The sequence below is a fragment of the Sciurus vulgaris genome (genome assembly GCF_902686455.1).
Source record: "Sciurus vulgaris genome assembly, chromosome: 1".
Lineage (NCBI taxonomy): Eukaryota > Metazoa > Chordata > Mammalia > Rodentia > Sciuridae > Sciurus > Sciurus vulgaris.
This window is the reverse complement of record NC_136461.1, coordinates 117,130,276-117,152,491: the sequence shown is the minus strand read 5'-3', so window position 1 is coordinate 117,152,491 and position 22,216 is coordinate 117,130,276. Positions and strand designations below refer to the sequence as shown.

Here is a 22,216-nt window from a genome sequence, read left to right as displayed (position 1 = left end):
GCCAAAGCTCAAGGGCTCAATAAAAACTTTTAATTACGCCTCAAAGACTTCGTACAGTGCAAAAGTGAATATTCCCTGCTAATATTCACAAGAGTCCATTTGATCAAACGTTAAGTGTGTTTTATTTTCATTTCCCTGTCTCAATGCTCCTGCAGTCAGGTTTCCTGTCTGGCCCATTCTCCCAGAAGTTTCTTCTAATTTTGGTTGCTAATCAGCATATCAAAATTGCCAGCTGCTTTGGTCTCCAAGTCTTAAGAAAATGGAAGTCCACGGTCCCATCCCCACCAAGAACTGTCCTAAACCCAATCCCAGTTCCTAAACTATTAAGGGAAAGTAGGGGCCAGGAGTCCCATTAATTATACACACAATTATACACACAATCCTTTAAAATTGTGAGAGAGGTGGGTAGGGAAGAAAGAAGCAGGTGAAAGGCTGTGAAATATTGCACAAGAAAATGAAACAGAAGGAAAGGAGTCTGGGAGGGAGAAACATCCTTAGGCATGAGAGGCAGGAAACTACCTCCCATCCACATTTTACCACAGTGGGGAAGGATAGAAGACCGTTCTGAGGGAGAAGTGTAGCACTGAGAAAACCATCTTCCAGAGGTCTCAATGGACGAACTTAAAAAAAAGAGGAGGGGCCCTTGCTTCCATTTTGTTGGTGGTTCTTAGGGTGAAGAGGTGAGTGATGATTGATGGGCAGGAAGATTCAGCATGACCTGTGGGCCCAACCTTTGGGATAACTGTGGAGAGAAACTGTTAGACAAAGTGCAGGGAGGAACAAAAAAAAATCTCTTTAATAAATAAATTGAATGAGGGAAGATCCTTAAAAGTGAGACAAGATGGAATATGGTGGTGGTGAAGGTAGCAAAATCTGGTTTTCAGAGTCTGATCTGGCCAGGGTGTAAGAATATGGGGCTGCCATAAGAAATATCAAGGCTTCAGGTAGCTAGCACCTTTCAAATTGGCACCATGGCCTTTCCCAGCAGGTGGGACCATTAAGTAGGTTTAAAGGATCATTCAGACCAAATGTCTCAAGTGGAAAGGCAGGGTTTGACTGCCTTCTTCTCATTCCATTTACTGCACCTCTCCGCCTGCAACACAGGCTTGGTGGAGGAGGTGGGGTGGGGAAGAATGAGGCAAGGAAGGAGCGCCATCTCCCAGCTCCTAAGAAGAGCTTCAGTATAATCTTGGCAGTATCAGGCTGGTAAATGCAGTGATCCTGGTATTAGGTGACTTCCTGATCTTTATTCTCTTGCAAGTACAGGGTACCATGACTGGGATGACTCTTTACACCCAGGGAGAAGAAAACAAAAACATTCCACATCTGGGATTTCCACTGTGAGACAACATCTATTGCTGTGAGTGTGAGTGACTGGGGTATATGTGTGTGTCATGGTTGCCTGGAGTTGAGAACCTCCACTTGTTCTCTCCTAGGCTTGGCTCAGCTGGCCTGAGGAGATGTGGTAGGGAATACATACCCTCTTGTTGCTTTCCAAACCAACTACTCTCTCAACCTGACTTTTCAAAGTGGTGCTATAAGTCCAGTGTACCCTAGAGAGCCTGATCTATTTAGAACTGTGCCCCCTACCCCACTGTAGTCACCTGGGCCAGGGGAAGCCAACAGCTCATATTGTTACAGGGACTGTTGGGGCTGAAGGGATATGGAACTGGGACTGAGGAAAAAGAATACATGACATTTTTCACCTGTCTGAGGCAGGGGTGGGCTCTGACAGCAGGATTGGTGCTTTAGCAGGATTAAGCCTGGTTCACAGATGTTTAAAAAGTATACACATAAAATAAAGTATCAGCTTTTCTCCCCATCTTAATAACTCCTCCAAAGAGAAGACAAGTGCTCTGTAGAGATAGGGTTTTGCTGCTCTGTCTCTCTGTGCAAAAGTGCCTGGCAACTATCCCAAAGTGGCAGAGAAATATAAAGTAGTCTGGTGGGCAGCTCAGACCCAAATTAAAAATAAGCAAGCCTAAGAGATGAAGTGGGAGAGGGCAGGGGGCAGCTGCTTAGAGTCTGAAAGCCCAAGAGGAGGAACCAGTGGTAGTAAACAAGCTCTATGCACAGTTCTTCTCAGGGCCTCAAGGAAGATGGAGAGGAAGCCTGAGAGGGGCTAGCAGGTCAGGGCAGGTGGGGTCTCCAGGCCAGGGACTGAGTAAGGGAGCCCAGTTTAGTAGAATTAATAATGGGGGCAAGGAAGCCAGGCATGGAACCTCTTCAGCAAGAGCAGTCCAAAGTCTCTGTCCCTTTCCCAAACAGGCCACCTGGCCCAGGGCAGGGCTGGGTATGTAGTGGGGGCATTAGAGAGGGCACTATCTTCCCTGCTCTGCCCCCAGCCCAGAGTAGTGGGAAACAGCCAGCTTCTCTGCCCACCACTAGCTACCAGTGTCTTGAGTCAACCAGCTCAGGTCGGAGGCTGAGTTTCTTGAGGCTTTCATAGCCTACCACAATGACGATGGTGGAGGGTGTAGCTGAGATGATTCGGGCTGAGAGGCCCTTCATGAGGCCCCAAGGTCCCTCTTCTGCCATCAGCTGTCTGAAGGTCAGGATGATGGAGCTCTTGCCTTCAACCTGGAAGTCAACACAGTTGGGATCACTGTCTGCAGTCAGTGCCCCTCTGCTCAGTCTCCCTCTGCCTCAGGCTCATGTAGGGAAGAACTAGACTTGGGAGGCAGATGGGCCAGATTCTGCTTCTGAGGACCAGAAAGCATAGGGACTTGTATGACTCTGGTACCAGACTGCCTGGGTTTGAAGTCTGCTCCCCAGCTTATTAACAGCATATCCTTGGGTGACTTAACTCTTTGCATTTCAGTTTCCTCAAATATAAAACAGTGATAATAGTACGTATGCCATGAGGTTATTCTGAACAAAAAGAAAATACTACTTATAAACGCTGAGAATCGGGGGAGGGAAGAGTTAGTGTTAGGGTTAGAGTTAGGGTTAGGGAGGGGGGCAAGTATGGAGGAAGGAAGTACTGTATAGAGGGTAAAGAGGGGTGGGAGGGGTGGGGGGAAGGGAAAAAATAACAGAATGAATCAAACAACATTACTCTATGTAAATTTATGATTACACAAATGGTATGCCTTTACTCCATGTACAAACAGAGAAACAACATGTATCCCATTTGTTTACAATAAAAGAAAAAAAAAAGAAAAAAAATAAATAAACGCTGAGAATAGTACCTGGAAGATAGTCAACGTTCAATCAATGCTAGCTATTAGTATCATTAGATAAGCTACATAGGTATGATTCTTTGGGCTGGGTTCTTCTGTCTGGACTTGGGAATGCTGGATTAGATCTCTTCTAAGATCCTCTACAGTTCTGACAGTCTATGATTTTCACTCTGGTATCTCAATCTATCTGAAGACACAGGGTGAAAACCCTCCCCTTCATCCTTGTCATTGCTTACACATATCATGGCCTGTCTTCCCTGTCACACTGGAAACTTGTCCAGGGCATTAATTTCTTCTTTCTCATCAGTTCCACCCCTTTCCCCCACTCCTGAAGCACACCTTTAGAGACTTTCCACTCATCTCCTCAGCTGAACACACACATTCCTTAGTCATACCTCCCCTCCAGTGTGACCTACAACAAGCTGATCCCAGCCCTGGCTAAGAACCCCTCCTCACTCCATCCTGCCTCCACCAGCACCCTCCTGCACACTCCCTTCTTCCTTACTAGTACTAGCTCATCTGACCACCTCTGCTCCCCTAACCTCCCATTTCTCCACAGCAATGTCAAGGCTTTTCTAGCTATGCCTCTGGCTTCCAGCCTGGGAACTCCTCAGAGAAGAGACCTGTCCTTTCCCTTGGATCTCCTCCTAGAACACTCAGGACAAGGCTTAGGGGAGAATGGGGACTCAGTCTGTGTACTCTTTGTGTAAACCAGAGGCTAATGTGTTCATTTTCAAATGTAGGAAGAGACATTCTTTCCTAGGAACAAAAATACCTATACTTGCTACCTGTCTTCTTCTAGACATTCTGGTAGCAGAGAAACTGACTTTATCGCCAACAGACTTTTTTTTTTTTTTTTTATTAGTTGTAGATGGAAATAATACCTTTATTTTATTTACTTTTATGTGGTGTTGAGAATCGAACCCAGTGTCTCATACGAGCTAGGCAAGCGCTCTACCACTGAGTCATGACATCAGTCCCCACAATGTGCTTTTTTGATGTTGATGTTTTATTTTTTCTTTTTTTTGAGAGGAGGTTCCCCCATGTTGCTTAGACTGGTCTTGAACTTCTGGACTAAATGATCCTCTACTTCAGCCTCCTGAAGAGCTGGAACTACAGATGCATACTACCACATATGGCTCCCAACCTGTTAATGTTCTTTTCCTTCCCTCCTCTCCTCACCATAACCCAATTGGCCCACTCTCCTGTACATCTTTCTTGATTCTCTACCTTTCCTCCTCAGTTACCCAAATCAGACAAAATCTTTCTTGCAGCCAGCACATTGGTACAAACCTATAATCCCAGCTATCAGGAGTCTGAGGCAGGAGGATTACAAGTTTGAGACCAAATTAGACAACTAAGCAGGGGAAGAAAGAACACGGTGTGCAGCTCAGTGGTAGAGTGCTTGCCTAGCACGTCCAAGGCCCTGGGTTCCATCTCCAACACCCAAAGGGGGAAAAAATACCCCTTCTCTCCACCTAAAACAATATAGAGCAAAATCTACCCTTTGCATATTATACACCATCATTCAGATTCTATTTCTAGGTGAAAGAAAAGAGTCTTTGAGCTGACTGAAGACAGAGACTATAATTTCTGGACAGCATCACCAAGGGCTTTGTTAGCATTTTTGCCCAGTCAAAACAAAACAATCTTTTTAAAAATAGTCACTGTCCTGGATGTGATGAGGTATGCCTATAATCCTAGAAACTCAAAAGGTAAGGCAGGAGGATCATAAATTCAAAGTCAAACTCAGCAATTTAGCAAGACCCTGTCACACACACACAAAAAAAAACCCAAAAAATAGTAACTCACTCTCAGTAGATAACCCATAGCTTACTGGAAAAATCAAACAGAAATTATCTGAAATCAATTATTATTATTATTATTTTGGTACCACGGTTGAATCCAGGGGCACTTAACCACTAAGCCACATCCCCCGCCCTTTTTATTTTTTTTTTTTAGACAGGTCTTGCTAAGTTGCTTAGGACCTCACTAAGTTGCTGAAGTTGGCCTTGAACTTGTGATCCTACTGCCTCGGCCTCCCAAGTTGCTGGAATTACAGGCATGTGCCACTGGGCCCAGTGTTGAAATCAATACTTCTAAAAATCACAATGAAGATAGGATGATTTATAGGTATGCTAATAGTTAGAGGAAACCAGGTAGAGACACACAAGGTAGCAGACAGGGTAAGAGAAACAATCTGGGTACTTCCAAGTGCTCACTGGTTTCTGCAGATGGGAACAAGGAAGGGGCTTGGATGACCAGGAACAGGCTGATTGGACCAAAAGGCCACGATACACAGAGGTCAAGGGAATACCGGAGGGCCTGAAGATTATATTTCTAATGGCTTCTCTGGGAGAAGGGTTGGGGAGAAGACCAGCATTACCTGCACGCGAGTTCGGATGACATCCATGGGATTGGTGAGGATGGAGGCAGTGGCTGCAGCCAGGGGCCCCGAGATGGCTTGAAAGACAATGTGAGGGCACTCCTTAGGACACAGGTGCGAGAGCTGCTCTGGAATCCAGGGAAAGACAATGCCTGAAGACATGAGGTACCACCCAGCTGCCTTCACTGTACCTGCTACCTGCTTGCTTCTACTCACTGGCCTTTCACAACCATGACAAGCCCTCCATCCTTTGCCACCTTAGACCTATAATTACCATCCTTTTTTTCCCTGTTTCTGCCTTCATCCAACAACAACAACAACAAAATCACATTATACATCTCAGGCCCCTTCCAGAAGTCATGTTGGTGATATCACCCATTTAAATAGGACAGGATTCCTCTGGAGAAGGGAATGTCAAAACCTCTTTGTTTGATGATTCCTTTCATCTGATGGACAGAATATTCTTACCAATATAAACACTATGTGTTCTTGCTCTATTCCTCCCAAGTCATGGGCTAGAAAAGCAGATGCTACAAATTTGCTTACATATGCATTAAATAATTTTGGTGAGATGTGTGACGCTGATTGTCCCTGGAAGGGAACTGGGTGACTCCAGTGGGTAAAGAGTTTTTTCATTGCATACTGCCTACCTTTTCCCATCTTTTGAATTTTAGCCAGTGATTTAACCCAAGGACTCACACTTTGCCACTGAGCTACATCCCCAGCCCCCATAATGATATTTTTATAAATAAAAACAGGTGATTATAGGGCTGAGGTTGTGGCTCAGTGGTAGCGCGCTTGCCTAATAAGTGTGAGGCACTGGGTTCGATCCTCAGCACCACATAAAAGTAAATAAAATAAAGGTATATAAAAAAAACAAGTAATTTTAAAAGTCTTATCCTGTAGTGAGAACTTCTCACCACTCTATTTGAAAAAGAAAAATTCATTGAGGCTGAGGCAAGAGGACCAAAGCTTTGAGGCCAGTTTCAGCAACCTAGAGACATCCTTAGCAACTCAACAATACCCTATCTCAAAATTTAAAATTTTAAAAAAATGTTGGGAATATAGCTCAGTGGTAAAGTGCCCCTGGGTTCATTTCCCAATACCACAAAAAAAGAGAGAAAGAAAAATTCATTTTTCTAAATGTTAATGACAATGGAATAGTACCCAGATTCATTCATTCCCAGTACCACTAGGAAGTTCACTGTGATTGAACTTTTTTGCTTTAACCTTTCTGGAGGTGAAAAGAAGTTCATTAATTTATTCAACAAAGATTTACTGAGTGATTACCACGAGCTTATCACCCTGGTCCCTAAAGATTTAAGAGTGAATAAAAGAGCTACAAATTCCTGCCCTTAAGAAATTTACATTGTAGTTGGGGAAGACAGACAATAAACAAGTAAAAGCAAAATATACAGCCATGTCAGAAGGTATGTGTTATAGATGAAAACAAAGCAGGAAAGGGAGATGGAAAGGCCAAGGGGGTGATGAAAGGGTTCCCATTTTAAACAAGATAGTCATAGAAGCCCTTTCCAAGAAATGAAGTTTGAGCAGAGAGCTGAAAAGAGTGTACAAGCCATTTGGATTTGTGGAAAGAGCACCCCAAGCACAAGATAATATCCGATGCAAAGTCCCTTCACCTCAAGAGCATGACTGTACTGTGCAAGGGGCAGTGAATTAGTAGCCTGGAGCAGAATGAGGGAAAGAACAGTAATGAGACCCAAGAGGTAGGTCATTTAGGGCCTGAAGCCACTGCAAGGATTTGATTCCCTCTCAATTTTTTCTTCTATGGTCAGTCACCATACTGCTAATTTTTTTCTCATGCTCCTAGTTTTCAGTAGTTTGTAACCAGGCAACTAAAAACTAGAAGAGAAGAAGTAGGGAGGTGGGGGTTGGCAGGGCAGAAGTGAGGGCTTCCAAGTTCAGCTGGCATGGCAGAATTCCTTCAGCCCTCCCAGAATCACTTATCCCCCAGTTTCTAATCACTTTCTTCCCCAGAGTCAGATGCAAACAGAAACAAAGTGAACTGGCAGTTGTGCCTCTCTGGGTGCCCTGTTTCTCCTGCAAAGAAAGCATTTTGCAATCATTAGATGTAGCACTGGAATCCAGATTCCAATTCTAATTATGCATACATGCCATGCCACTTTCCTGGGGATTAGGGAGGGAAACAAAGGCAAAAACGGTGGAGGGAAAGAGTTCATATCTTGCCTTCCTCTCCATTATTCATTCAAGGGCTGAGGATATAGCTCAGATGGTGGAGTGCTCACTTAGCATGCACCACAAAAGCAAAATAATAATAATACTAATTATTATTATTATTCATGCATGCATTTATTCATTCAACAAATGTTTGTTGAACACCTATTGATTCCCTGGCAGAAGATAATCCCAGCCAGGCATGGTAGCACACACACCTGTAATTCCAGTGGCTTGGGAGGCTGAGGCAGGAGGATAGTAAATTCAAAGCCAGCCCCAGCAATTTAGCAAGGCCCTAAGCAACTCAGGGAGACCCTGCTTCAAAATTTAAAAATTAAAAATGGGCTGGGGATATGGCTCAGTGGTTAAGTGCTCCTTGGTTCAATCCCCAATACCCCACCCACAAAAAAAAGAAGATAAACCCAGGCCAACTTGGTTTAAGTCACTCCTGGGTAAATGATTTTGGACAAATAGTATAAATTAATATTTATTTAATGCTAACTAAATGTAAGACACAATGATAAGCAGTAGACATAAAAAAAATAGAGAAAAAGACAAGAAAATACCTTCGTGGAAATTATATTCTAATCATGAACTGGAAGTTGGAGGTAAAATAATTGCAAACTATGACAAGTACTAAGAAGGAAACAAGGTGCTAAAACGGAAAACATACAGAGCCTTCTTTCCAATAGAGTAATTAGAGAATTCTTTGCAAAGGTGACGCTGGAAACATGAGAAGGAGCCATCAACACATAGAGGAGTGTCCCAGGAAGAGAGAACATCATCTGCAAAGGCCCTGAAGCAGAACACAGTTTAATGTGTACCAGGAACTACTGATTGTCAGCAAGGATGGAGCAGAGTTAAGAAGCAGAGCAGAGAAGCTAGATTGTAGCTCAGTGGTAGAGCACTTGCCTAGCATGTGTGAGGTACTGGGTTCAATTCTCAGCACTGCATATAAATAAATGAATAAAATAAAGGTCCATCAACATTTTAAAAAGTTACTTTAAAAAAAAAAAAAAAAAAGCAGCAGCAGAAAGTGGCATGGTACGGAGCTGGAAAAGCACAGGCCAGATGGAAGTGACAAGAACCAATCTTGTTCAACAGACATTTATTGAGCACTTACCCTAAGCCAGGTGTTGGGAGGTAGAATAGTGAGCAAAAACAGATATGGTCCCTGTTCTCAAACTGTAGCCCAGTGGGGAAAGAGACATTAACTTAATAATCACATGAATGAATATATCATTACAATCTCAGCTAAGTGTTTTGAAAGAAATGTGGCTTCATGGGGACATATAAAAAGGAACCCAATCTAGGCTGGGACAGCAGGGAAGATGCTACATCCTAAGATTCTTGTGAAAAGGAAATAACGATAAAGATGCAAGGTCTCTCGGCACAGAGTTTGGCACACAGAGGGCATTCAATAAGTTAGTTTCTCCCCCTTCCAAGAACATTTCCAATTGGCAGAAAAGGTACACAAATAAAACCAACACAAATATTATACTGCCTTAAGAAAGAGTCAAGTAATGTCATGGGGGCTGAAAAAAGGAACACTTCTGGGTGAAGGGTTACATGGGGTGCAGGGGTGAGAAGGCACGAAGGAGCGCTTCACCAAGGCAAGGTGGACCTGGGGGGTATTAGACAGAGAATGGCATGAACTGAGGTAGGAGCAATAACACATGATTGAGGAACTGTGCAGTATCCCACCAGCCTGCAGCACAGACCATACATAAGGAAACAGCAGGAGATTTCACTGTAAAAGGAGAATAAAAGCAAGTTTTAGTAGGCAGGAGGAGCTGCTGATCACAAATAGTTTTTCTGTTTGTTTATTTGGTTGGTTTGGTCTGCGGACTGAACCAAGGGCCTGCATATTAAGCATGTACCCTACCACTGGGCTATACCCTAGCCCCATGGCCAGGGTTTGAAAGGTCAAGCCAGTTAGGGATGTGTGCAATAAATGGCACAGAAGAACTTAGAACAGATAGAAGGCTGTAGCAGCAGGCCAGGAGTATGGTATGGTTCCGAAGAAGGCAACAGGAATAGAAAATTGGGAGAGACTTTCTGGAATTACCAGGATTAAATATGGGACAAGAAAGAGGGAGTGGTGGAGCACAATCCCCAAGGCTTCAGTCTAAGAGATTTGGAGAAAAACAAGGCCACCGACAGATGAAAGTAAGTCAGAAGGGAAAGCCTGCATAGGATGAATAGTTACATGAAAAAAAATTTCAAATGTAAGTAGATGTGTTCATATCTAGAGGTCCAAGTCAGAATGTCTGGTCAGACTTTTTAACAGGTTAATCTGGGAACAGAAAAAGATATTGGACATATTGGAAAAATTCACCTCTAACTGTAAATAAAACCAAATGAGAACAGAAGGCAAAAGGAAGACTCCACAGAAAAATGCTCACATTTCCCTTCCTCCCTTCCTTCCTTTTTTGCGGTGATGGGGGTTGAACTCAGGACCTCACACATGCTAAGCAAGTGCTCTTCCACCAAGCTATACCCCCAGCTCTTTTGTTATTTTATTCTGAGTCAGGGTCTTGCTAAATTGCCGAGGCTAGCCTCAAACTTGTGATCCTCCTGCCTCAGCCTTCTGAGTTGCTGGGTTTATAGGTATGCATCACTGTGCCTAGCCTGAGAAGCTTTTTTAACATTAAGATTGCCAGGATCTGCCATGGTTGCACACACCTGTAATCCCAGAAACTCAGCAGGCTGAAGCATGAGGATCTCAAGTTGGAGGCCAGCTTGGGCAACTTAGCAAGACCCTGTCCCAAAATTAAAAATATAAAGGGCTGGGGATATAGCGTGCCTGGGTTCAAATACCAATTACATGAAAAATGTAAATAATAAATTTTGCTAGGCATGGTGGCACACACCTGTTAATCCCAGAGGCCTGGGAGGCTGAGGCAGGAGGATCTCGAGTTCAAAGCCAGCCTCAGTAACTTAGTGAAGCACTAAGCAACTTAGACTCTGTCTCAAAATAAAAAACAGGGCTCAATGGTCAGTGCCCCTGGGTTCAATCCCTGGTACCAAAAAAATATATATATATTTTTTTTTTAAGATTTTCAGGATTCATTTCCAAAGGGTCAAAGGTGGAGTCCAAGAATCTGAATTTTACCAAATAGTACAGATGACAGATTGAAAGATTGTGCTAAACAGAAGAAGAAATGGAGTTAGCAAAAAAAGAAGGTATAATCAGGGAAATAAAAGAATCACCAGAAAAGTACAGTGCTACAGGAACAAAATGATTACAGGATAGGAAGTCATTAAAAAAATACCATCTAGGAAAGGACAGAATGACAATATGAAAGGCAAGAAACCAGAAGCAGCCATTAGGAAGGTTGTAAGCATAGAGGCCCTGACCAGAATTTGGTAGTGGTAGTGACCCAAGGTTGAGGAAGGAGCACACTCAGGTCCTGCACTAGGCAATGTGCTCTTTCAGAAAGCAATGTCTACTGAAGCCCTCAAAAAATGTTATTTTTTTGACCAGTAATTCCATTTCTGGGAAATACATTATTTCTGTAAAATATCTTATTAACAAAAACACACTGCAGGAGTGGAGAGGTTCAAAGTTCAATCACACTTTGTTTAATAATGTTGAGGAAAAACATCCAACTCAAAAAGCTCACTATTGGGCTGGGGATATAGCTTAGTTGGAAAAAAGGAAGCTCGCTGTTGCCAGGAACGGTGGTGGCACATGCCTGTAATCCCAGCAACTCAAGTGAATTCCAAGCTCAAGACCAGTCTCAGTGATTTAGCAAGACCCTGTCTCAAAATAAAAACTGTTTTAAAAAGGGTTGGGAATGTGTTTCAGTGGTTAAGTGCCCCTCGATTCAATCATCTCCAGTATTTTCCCCCATAAAAAGGGCTCACTATTATCTTCAAATCCCAAACATCCAACAGCTTTTGAACCCCATCACCTTCCAATTCTCTGCCAATATTCTGCTAACACAAATTGATTCCAACACACCCAGAGCACACACTATACTCACTTATTTTACTTCTCCAACCCCTTCTCACTATATCACAAGCTCTTTGAAGGCAAGAACCATGTCCTACTCATCTTTGAATCCTCTTGGATTCAAACATTTGCTCAATGAATGGACCATCCCCCCCATTAATCTCATCTCCACTGCAACCTGCGCAGAGCAGCAGTATCTCACCCCGTCATTAACCCCCTCCCCAACTCTCTCAGCCCCTGCTTACCTGCATAGAAGTGATAAAAGGGCCACCAGACAGCACTGTTTGGGATATAGGTAAGCAGTGAAGCCACATAGCCTCGGTAGAATCCTCGAAGCCCATCAGCCCGCAGAATCTGCCTGATGATGTCTTTCGTTTGGCCAAAGGCAATTATCCCATTTCCCTCTGGGTTCCCACGCACCTGGAAGCGGCCCATTTTCTCACCCTTGCGCTGCATCATCAGGTGCTGGGAGACCACATCAATGGGCACTGTGATGCTCTGGGCCACAAGAGAGGCTGAGCCACCAGCCACCAATGATTTGACTGTGTTGCTCTGGCTGTAGTCAGCTACAAATTTCCGGGTGAGCTCATAAGTGGTGACATAGCACTGGCCAGAGATGAGGGTAAAGGTGTTGACCAGAAACCCCCGGTAGAGGCCAGTCACACCATCTGCTCGAAGGATCTTAATAAAGGCATCAAAGGTCCCATGGTAGAGGCTCTTGCCCTTCTGAACCTGCAGGCGGGTGCGGATGAGGGTAAATGGGTAGACACTGACGCGGATCATCATTGTCATTGCCACACCAAACACATAGAACTTCTTCTTGTCCAGATGTTCCCACTCAATGATCTGGATGTTTCGTTTGTCCTCCATTGTGCTTGGAGACCTGGAATTTGGGCAGAGTGGAGCGATGTGAGGAAGGAAGTTAGAACTTTGCGTTTTCCCCTCTGGGCTAGTTTCTGAAGTTCCCTTCTCATCTCCTGGGACAACCACCTCCCCAAAGCTCAGACTTCACCAGGCTTGGCTCTGCCCATCACCATCCTTCACAAATGAGCATTTCCTTCTACCTTGACCAGTCCTTCCCCTACACCAGAAATCATTCCTCACCACTGTGACTCTCCTGACTCCACTCTCACTTCAGCTCCCTATCCTAGCATCTAGGATTATCCATCCTGAACTCTTCTCTGCCTAGGTCATCGTGACACAGCCCTGGGCAGGTACCATTCTCCTTATCTGGACCATCCAGGCAGAATTCAGAATGCTGTGAACAAAGTAACTACCTGGAAGATGCAGGATCTTTTTAAGTTGGCTAATGGGATGTCAATAAATGACATTTAGGAGGTTCATGAAGACCGAAAGGGAGTGCTCCATTTTTATGCTCCTGGGCTCACTGAGAAGGCACTGTTTGGCCTTACATCCTCAGCAAGGTACCTCTTGCCACCATTTACCAGCCGACAGATCTGATTTTATTTACGGCCACGCTGGCCTCTCTGAGTTCCCCTTTCTCCAGAGTGTATTAGAAGAAAGGGTGGGGAAGAGCCCAAGTGGGGCTTTTACAGCACAGGACACCCCTGTCACCTCCCCCACCTCCAGGGAAAGGAATTAGAGAGTCAGGACAGGTCAAAGGTCAGAGTCCTCTTTGGTTATTAGATAACGCTCCAGAAAGAGAAAAGAACCACTTGCAAACCTAGAGAGCTACAGGATGGAGGATATGTTTGACCCTGTGCTTTGAACCTTAAACATACAGAGCATAACCTCAGCTCTAGAGAATGAAAGGAGAGAAATGACAGAGAAACAGACTCTCCAAGAAACTCAATCTGTTCAAAGAGACACCATATCCCTCTGGGGAATGAATATAAGATACAAAGAGAAAAAAACTGAGGTAAATGAATGAACATGTGGCCCACAAAGTGTATGCATTGCCTAGAATTTTGAACAAACCAATGAACTTACTAATGTAATAACTGTCTAAAATTAGGAGCTTCAAATTAGGAAGTATGAAACCAGAGGACATCATATGTTGGACATATTCTTAGTGATAATGTCAGATGCTCCAGTGTAGCCCACCTATCATATAGGATACTGGAAATTTCTGCCCAGACAGGGAAAGTGGAAGGTTAAAATTCCAGGAAGTGAGAAGTCAGGGACTCCCCAGGCTTTTGAGACAGGAGATGGGTAAGGAGATGGCCACCTCACAGGGACTACTCTAGAGGGCCGAAACATTCTATGCAAGCAGTTCTAGTGGCAAACCTCATGCTAAGTGTCTAATCAGAGTCCATCCTCAATCACCTTCCCCAACCAAAGGTCCCAACTCAGGTGTAGGTAGCTTTGTTCCATGGGAATTGCTCTTGGTGTACCTTGGAGGGGAGGGGGGTTGGCTTTTCAGGAATCCCTGAGATGAACTGTTATCACTTTCATTAAAGTACGGGTTACCCACAGTGCAATCTGAGTACCTGAGAGCCGAGGCACATGGAATAAGACAGGCATCCTGGAGGACGAAGCAGCTTGAATGAAGAAGGAATACACGCAGACAGTGAAAAAGAAAGAACAATGGCTTGGAGAGAGAAGACAGGAGTCAATGGGGCTGTCCAGAATGGGAAATCTAGGCTGTGAGAAATGAGCTAGAGGTGGGGTTCTGCAGGCAGGAGGACCCTTGGAACACTGATGTGCCACTGCTGTGGGCCAAGATGGTCCTCCTCCCCAGCCTCAGCCTGAGACACCAACCAAGTCCAGCGGGACAATCTTCTCTAAACCCTTCAAGAGAAAGTGGTCACTGTCTCTCCAGCCAAACTGACTGTCATCTAGGACCCGAGGTTATATTTCCAATACCACTGAGAAGTAAGGACATATGAAAAGGCTAGGATTTACTGAATACCTACTACCTCATGCAGTTCTTACAACTTAACCTGTGTACAGTTAAACATTTATGACAAGTAAGGAAATGGAGGATTGGATAAGTAAAGTGTAACAGACCCAAGGTCATGCAGTTGGTCAGTGGTGGAGGGAGGATACAAGCCAAGTTCTTCTTTACTCCACCATGCCTTTTACCCCATGGGAGTTGAAGATTCTAACACAAATCACTCTGTTCAGTTTCAAGCCAAGTCATTCCCACCCATGGGAGGAAAAGTTAATGCCCTCTTGATTGCAGGTCACTCAAGGGTTAAGCATAAGCCCCTGGCCATGCAGATGCCCAAGGACTTCCCTCACTTTGTTTCAGAGAAAGCATATGCTGCCTCTGCTCTTGGAATGACTGAGCAGGCATGTTTTAGCACAGAACAAATACAGCAGGACTCAAGTAGGAGGACCTCCTGTGGGGCACGTGCAAACTGTGTGCTGTTCAGGGCAGAAGGGCATAGCAGCAAAGGATTCTGTTCCAGGCCCTGGTTTCCTGAGTGCCTTTTCAACTTGTCTGGCTGAATCACCAAGTACCAGCATCTCCTGATAAGAAATTCTACAACAGGCTGGGTGTGGTGGTGCACACCTTTAATCCCAGTAACTTGGAAGGCTGAGGCAGGAGGGTTGCAGGTTCAAAGTCAGCCTCAGCAATTTAGGGAGACCGTAAGCAACCTAGAAAGACCCTGTCTCAAAATAAAAAATAAAAAAGAACTGACAGTGTTGCCCAGTGGTTAAGTGTCCCTGGATTCAATCTCCAGTACCAAAAAAGAAAAGAACTACTACAACAGAATCCAATGTCCCATTTCCTGTCTTGCCTCCATATCTCACATGTGTCAGTCTATTTTAAACTCCTAGAAGGAAGCTGGGATTCTCCAAAGCAGGTAATGCCTACTGTTGTCATAGTAACTGGAGAAGCCATTAAGGATTAGGCCTCAAAGGATAAACCACTGCCACACGCTGTGGTGCATGCCTGTAATCCCAGTGCCTTGGGAGGCTGAGGCAGGAGAATCACAAGTTCAAAGTCAGTCTCAGAAATTAAGCAAGGCCCTAAGCAATTTAACAAACCCAGTCTCAAAATAAATAATAAAAAGGGGATAGGGATGTGTCTCAGTGGTTAAGCATCCTTGGGTCCAATCTCTGGTACCAAAAAAAAAAAAAAAAGCCATTCCAGAAGGATGAGGGCACAATTCCCACCCCCTCTGCCTTTTCAAAAAGGAGGTTACTCCAGAAGGTTAAATCTCAACCTGTTGTTATATAACTTTCAAATTTCCTGCTGAAATATCAAAACCAGCTCCTCTTGTTTTACCCTCTAGAAAATCCTCTCTGCAGATAAACTGTATGCAAACTTCCTTAAGCGTTCCCTTCACCCAAGTGAGTCAGCTCAACTTCTTTATGACCCTTTCTCAGACTCTTATTTGTGTGCATGGCTCCAATTCCACATTTTCTCCCACCCTTAAAACTGCTCAGGCTTGGGATATAGTTCAGTGGTAGAGTGCTTACCTAACATGCACCAAGACCTGGGTTCTATTCCCAGCACCACGAAAACAAGCAAATTAAAAAAAAAAAAAAAAAAAAAAGGCTCAGGCTTACATGCTTCTTGTGAGGACCCAAATTAGTGAACACTTTGTCCTTAAGTGATCAAATAAAATGTCAAAAGTGGAGCTCCCACTACTGACTCTACCAGTGGGAAGGCAGAAATTGGCCCAGATATATATACCTGCTTTACTTCTACTCTCCTTCACACACACACATACACACACACATACACACACACACACACACACACACATACACAAATCTTGCCAGGCTATTCACTATGTTCTAAGATAATATTCTGCCTCAGAAGAAGGCAGTGTTTGCTAGAAGGTAAGGACATACAATGGAAAGAACACTAGTCATCATTAGATCTATATTTTGAGTCCCCCATTATTTGCTAGTGTAAAACTGGAACCAAGTCACTTCACTGAAATTCAGCTTCCTTGTCTGCAAAATGGGGCCAATCAAGCCTGCCACAGCTATGCAACAGTTGTGGTGCAATTCACAGGAGCTAATATTGTGAAAGCATTTTGTTAAAGTAAAGCATTTGTTATTGCAGAAAGTGATGCTCTTGTCACTCAGAGTGGTCCACTAACTGGCAGCATAAGCATAATCTGAAAGCTGGTTAGAAATATAGAATTTAGCCAGGTATAGTGGCACACACCTATAATCCCAGCAGCACAGGAGGCTGAGGCAGGAGGATCACAAGTTCAAAGCCAGCCTTAGCAACGTAACAAGGCCCTAAGCAACTTATTGAGAACCTGTCTCTAAATAAAAGATAAAAAAGGGCTGGGGATGTAGCTCAGTGGTTGGTATCTGGGTTCAATGACCAGTATTAAAAAAGAAAGAAAGAAAAAAAAAATTAGAAGTCAGAGGCAGGTGCCATAGTGCACACCTGTAATCCCAACAATTCGGAAGGCTGAGACAGGAGGATCGCAAGTTTGAGGCCAGCCTCAGCAACTCAGCAAGGCCCTAAGCAACTTATCAAGACCCTGTCTTAATATAAAAATTAAAAATATCTGGGAAAGTAGCTTAGTGGTAGAGTGCCCCTGCGTTCAATCCCCAGTACAAAAAAGAATTAATAAACAGGCTAGGAATGTAGCTCAGTGGTAAAATGCCCTTGGTTTAAACCCCCAGTACCACATGCACATGCACATGGCCACACAAAGAAATACATAATTTCAAAGCTGGGTGTGGTGGTGCACATCTGTAATTCCAACTACTCAGGAGGCTAAAGCAGGAGGATCACACATTTAGGACCAGCCTGGGCAATTTAGCAAGACCCTATTTCAAAATAAAAAGGGCTGGGGAATGTAGCTTGGTGGTATAGTGCACCTGGGTTCAATTCCTAATACAGTGAAAAAAAGAAATACAGAATTTCAGGCTGAACCCTAGACCTGTTGAATAAGAGCTAACACTTTAACAAGATCCCGAGATGAGATGCGCATGTCAAAATTTGGGAAGCACTGCTTTAAATATTAGGGACTGTCAGTATTATAAGAATTACAACACCTAGCCAGGAATCCTGGATCATTATGACATGCTCCTAAAGCCCTCTGACTCCATCCTGACTTGCCACTAGAACTGGACACAGTGATGATCACTTGGTCCATTTCAATCTTATCAAACACTCCCTCCAAATCATATCACCTTGTACAACTACTGACAAGACACTCATGAGTTCTCATCTCAGATGTAAACAAGAGTAGAAACCAGTATCCGCTGTTCCTTCTGTCCTTTCTACAGCATCTGCATCAAGGCTCTGCATCCTGAAGCTATCTGCCACATGAACGTGAATATATTTGCATGCCTGCCCACCTGTGCTACTGAATATACATTTCCCAGGTGATGCCTTCGACCCCTCCTTCAAGATAATCTCCTTCCTCCGACATGGCAGCCTTCCATGGTCTTCCATAAGTACCCACGTGATCCTTCATCACAGACACCACATGACAAGCCTCTCCACATACTCCACATGGCACATCTCTTTATGCAGTTTCGGTCCTGGTCCCCCGACACAGACAACTCTGGGTCCTAGGAAATGCCACTCACAATGCTTCTTTCGCTGTCAATGAATCTCACCCTCCTCAGCCAAGAAGAAATACCTCTCCGGAATTGTCCTTCATTCCCCAAACTAGAGGGCAAGTTATCAGGCATTGCCGACATCCACTGCCCTCTTAGCAAGTCCGGGTCCTCAGAGACCTTAGCCCTCAGGCACCCCTTAGTCCTCAGCCACCGCTACTACCATGGTTTCTTACCTTCTCAGACCCCGGCGGCTCCACCGCGTCTGAGGCAAACTTCAAGTCTGGACCTCTAGGCCGCAGCCCCCGCTCTACTCTCCATTCCCAGCGACTGCCGGCCTCCGGTCGCATCTTCCTCCATCACGACTAGGATCCCGGTACTGCCGGAACCGGAAACTGGTACGCTGTCATTACCGCCCCCCCCCCGAGGGGCGGGAATGAGCAGTGGGTAACTGAACCAATGGTGTTCTGAGCCTTTGAGCCTCCCCCAGGAGCGAGGATAGACGGTCCTGACGGCCATAGTGCCGTAGCCACGCCTTCTCTGCCTTTGCAGTGCCCGCAGGTCTAAAGCGCATGCGTGTTCTGTTCCGGCTGTTTCTAATTCGCCGACACCGGATCACTGAACCGTTTTTGAGCATCGAGTTGTAAATGGGTCACCTTTTAGGATCTGTTGGAATCTTTATGTTCAGATCTCGTCTTTAGAGTGCGATCCCTGACAACGTAAGGGGAAAAAAAATGTACTCTTTAATTTTTGTGTAGCTTTTCTCATTTTTTAATAGAGCCAAAGCTATAGAGGTCAAAGTGCAACAGGAAGGACTGGAAAGGACTGAGGTGAGGTTAAATAATTTTTGAGGGTCAGGAACTAAAAAAATTTAGGAATGAGAGACATCTTGGAGGTGGAGAAAATAATATTAAGGGTCTCATCCAGCAGTGAAACTGATTGTGCCTACCTGTAGTTTTTGTTGTTGTTGTTGTTTTTGTACTTCCATTTTTTCCCCAATTTTGCTGATATATAAAAATTGAATATATTGATGGGGTACATGTGATGTTTTTATACATGTATACATTGTGTAATGCTGTGGGGTTTTTTAAATATATTTTTTTAGATGCTGATAGACCTTCGTTTTATTCATTTATTTATATGTGGTGCTGAGAATCGAACCCTGTGCCTCATACATGCTAGGCAAGGGCTCTACCATTGAGCCACAACCCCAGCCCCTGGTGGTGGTGGGGGAGTTGTTGTTTTTGTTTTTGTACTGGAGATTGAACCCAGGGTTGCTCTACCACTGACCTACATCCCCAACCCTTTTAATTTTTTATTTTAAAACTGGGTCTAGCTAAGTTACTTAGTGCCTTGCTAAATTGCTAAGGCTGACTTTGAATCAAGAGGATTTGCAATCCTCCTGCCTCCTAAATCGCAGGGATTACTGTCATGTACCACCCTACCATGTAATGTTTAAATCAGGTTAAATTTGTCTTCTCAAACACTTATCATTTCTTGATGGTGATAACATTCAGAATCCTTCTAGTTTTTTGGAATATATAGTACATATTGTCACCTTACTATGCAAACCAGAATTTCTTACTCCTAACTACAACTTAGATAACTTGAGCAACTTTTTCCCATTTTCCATTCCCTCAATTTTTGGCAATCACCATTCTATTCTCAACTTTTTTCCCCCCAGTACTGTGAATTGAACTCAAGCTCTCTGAGCTACATCCCCAGCCCTTTTTATTTTTTTTATTTTGAAACAGGGTCTCACTAAGTTGCCGAGGCTGAAGTTGCTGGGATTATAGGTCTGAACCACCATGCACAGCTGTATTCTCAACTTCTGTGAGATCAACTTGTTTATATTTATCTGAGATCATATGGTAATTGTCTTTCTGTGCCTGGCTTATTTCTCTTAACATAATGATCTTTCTTTCCATCTAGGTTGTTGCAAATGACGGGATTACCTTTGTTATGCCTGTATAGTATTTCATGGTGTTTATGTACCACATTTCAGTTCATCCCTTGATGGATAGGTAGGTTGTTTAATTTCTTGGCTCTTGTGAATAGTGCTGTGATAAACATGGGAGTTTTGAGGTCTCTCTGATATACATCACTTTATCTACTACTCTTACTTCTGCTTCAGGGCTTTTGCATTAGCTTCTGTTGATAACTCAGTCATCAGGATGACTCATACTATCATCTACTCCATTGTTTCATTGTTCAATTCAATGTTGTTCAAACTTTATCTTATACTGAGACCTAAATCTCAATTACTTATTTAAATTGTAGACACTCCTCCCTCTCTCACTCTTCTTTCAGTTCAATTTTTTTCTCCACAGCATGTCACCATCTAATGTGCTACCTGTTGTTAAGAGACAAAATTACAACACATTCAAACATCTTAATTTGCTTTTATTAATGACAGTTATCAGGCCATCAGCAGAATTAGAGCAGGTTCAAAGAACTCTGGGGCAAACCAGGCATAGGGGTACGTGCTTGTAATCCAGCCACTCAAGAAGCTGAGGCAGGAGGATCTCAAATTTGAGGATCCCAGGTAGAGAGACCCTGTCTCAAAGCAGAAAATAAAAAGCCTGGGGATGTAGCTGAGTGGTACAACGCCACTGGGTTCAACTCCCAGTGTTTTCAGAGAAGACTGTGAATAGAAAACAGAAGTGATACACAGGGTTACAGCTTGGTGTTTTGCCCTATTTGAATCAGCTGACTGTGATTGAAGCTCGGCTGCTGTGATTGATTAAGTCTCAGATATTTGCATTAAGTAGGGTTGCAGTTTGTTACATAAGGGCTCAAGTACAAGGACATCCTCAGACCTAACTTAACACTATTTTATTTGTTTATATATACTGTCTTTCACATGAGAATGCCTGCTCCAGAAAGGCAAGAATTGTGTCTTTTTTCATTGATGTGTCCTCAGCATTTAACAGCACCTGTCACGTAGTAGGTGCTCAGTAATGTTTGTTTTGTGTATATATTTAGTTGTAGAGGGACACAATACGTTTATTTATTTTTATGTGGTGCTGAGGATGAACCCAGTGCCTCATGAGTGCTAGGCAAGTGCTCCACCACTGAGCCACAAGCCTAGCCCCAGTAAATATTTGTTAAATAAATGAATGGATTGCAGCAGAGAGCGCCATCCATACAGGGGCACACAAACGCAGTGAGGCAGCACAGTGTAAAAAGGGTTACGTGAAGTGGACGTAAGGCACTAACTCCTTATGTCAGGGACATTAGTGAAGAATCCACAGAAAGGATGATTTTCTAGGTGGAAGAAGTAGTATGCTCCTAGGAATGTCACTGTTAGTCTCTTAAGGTGAGTTGTCTGTTCACGTCTGTGTCACCAAGGTGTGGAACAGTGCTAGGCATTGAACGTTTTCATAAAACTGCACAGAGGGCTTAGGTACTGTAAGTAGAGCCAGGTGTGTACAGAGGAGCTGGAGGCAAGGCATGCTGCCTTCAAGTTTTTTGTTTTGGGGTTTTCTGGTTTTGATTTTTGGATTCTGGGGATTGAACCCAGGGGCACTTAACTAATGGATATGGAGAATAAGAAATTCCCCAAATAATGAGGCCTGAGAAAAAGAAAAGGGAGTAAAAATGAAGGCCGTGCCCTGACAGCTTTCATCTCCCAAGATGAATGTTCTCCACATGCTGGCTGCAGGCAAAGAGGATGTTCTATCATCCTCAGAAGAAAACAGTCTTGGGACTGGGGTTGTGGCTCAATGTCTACATAGAGCACTTGCCTAGCACATGTGAGGCACTGGGTTCAGTCCTCAGCACCACATATAAAATAAATGAATAAGAATAATAAAAGTCTATCAACATCTAAAAAATTAAAAAAGAAAACAAAACAGTCTCTAGGATGCGTTATCTCCTCCAAAGTAAATCCTCTTCAGACCCTCACACAGATCTTGACCAAAAAAAGCTTTCATTCAGCTGGGCGCAGTGGCACACACCTGTAAACCCAGCAGATTGGGAGGTTTGCAAGTTTAAAGCCAGCCTCAGCAACAGTGAGGTGCTAAGCTACTCAGTGAGACCCTG

The 22,216-nt window shown here is 43.8% G+C and overlaps 1 protein-coding gene across 3 annotated transcripts; it reads right to left on the bottom strand.

Annotated features, from left to right (window-relative positions):
- Positions 1-8: 8 nt before the first annotated feature.
- On the bottom strand, positions 9-18,680 carry SLC25A44 (solute carrier family 25 member 44). Of its 3 annotated transcripts, none has more exons than XM_079104770.1 (4): positions 18,409-18,675; positions 11,968-12,605; positions 5,569-5,696; positions 9-2,580 (listed from the first exon to the last, which is right to left on the bottom strand). In XM_079104770.1, the coding sequence occupies exons 2-4, from the start codon at positions 12,590-12,592 to the stop codon at positions 2,389-2,391; spliced, it is 945 nt and encodes a 314-aa protein (XP_078960896.1). In that variant the 5' UTR covers positions 12,593-12,605; positions 18,409-18,675; the 3' UTR covers positions 9-2,388. The 3 variants fall into 3 exon arrangements, 2 of the variants coding, with proteins under 2 accessions (XP_078960896.1, XP_078960897.1); XR_013757808.1 differs by having other exon boundaries at positions 2,441-2,580; positions 5,569-5,691; positions 18,409-18,679; XM_079104771.1 differs by lacking the exon at positions 5,569-5,696 and having other exon boundaries at positions 2,443-2,580; positions 18,409-18,680.
- Between the last annotated feature and the right edge of the window lie 3,536 nt (positions 18,681-22,216).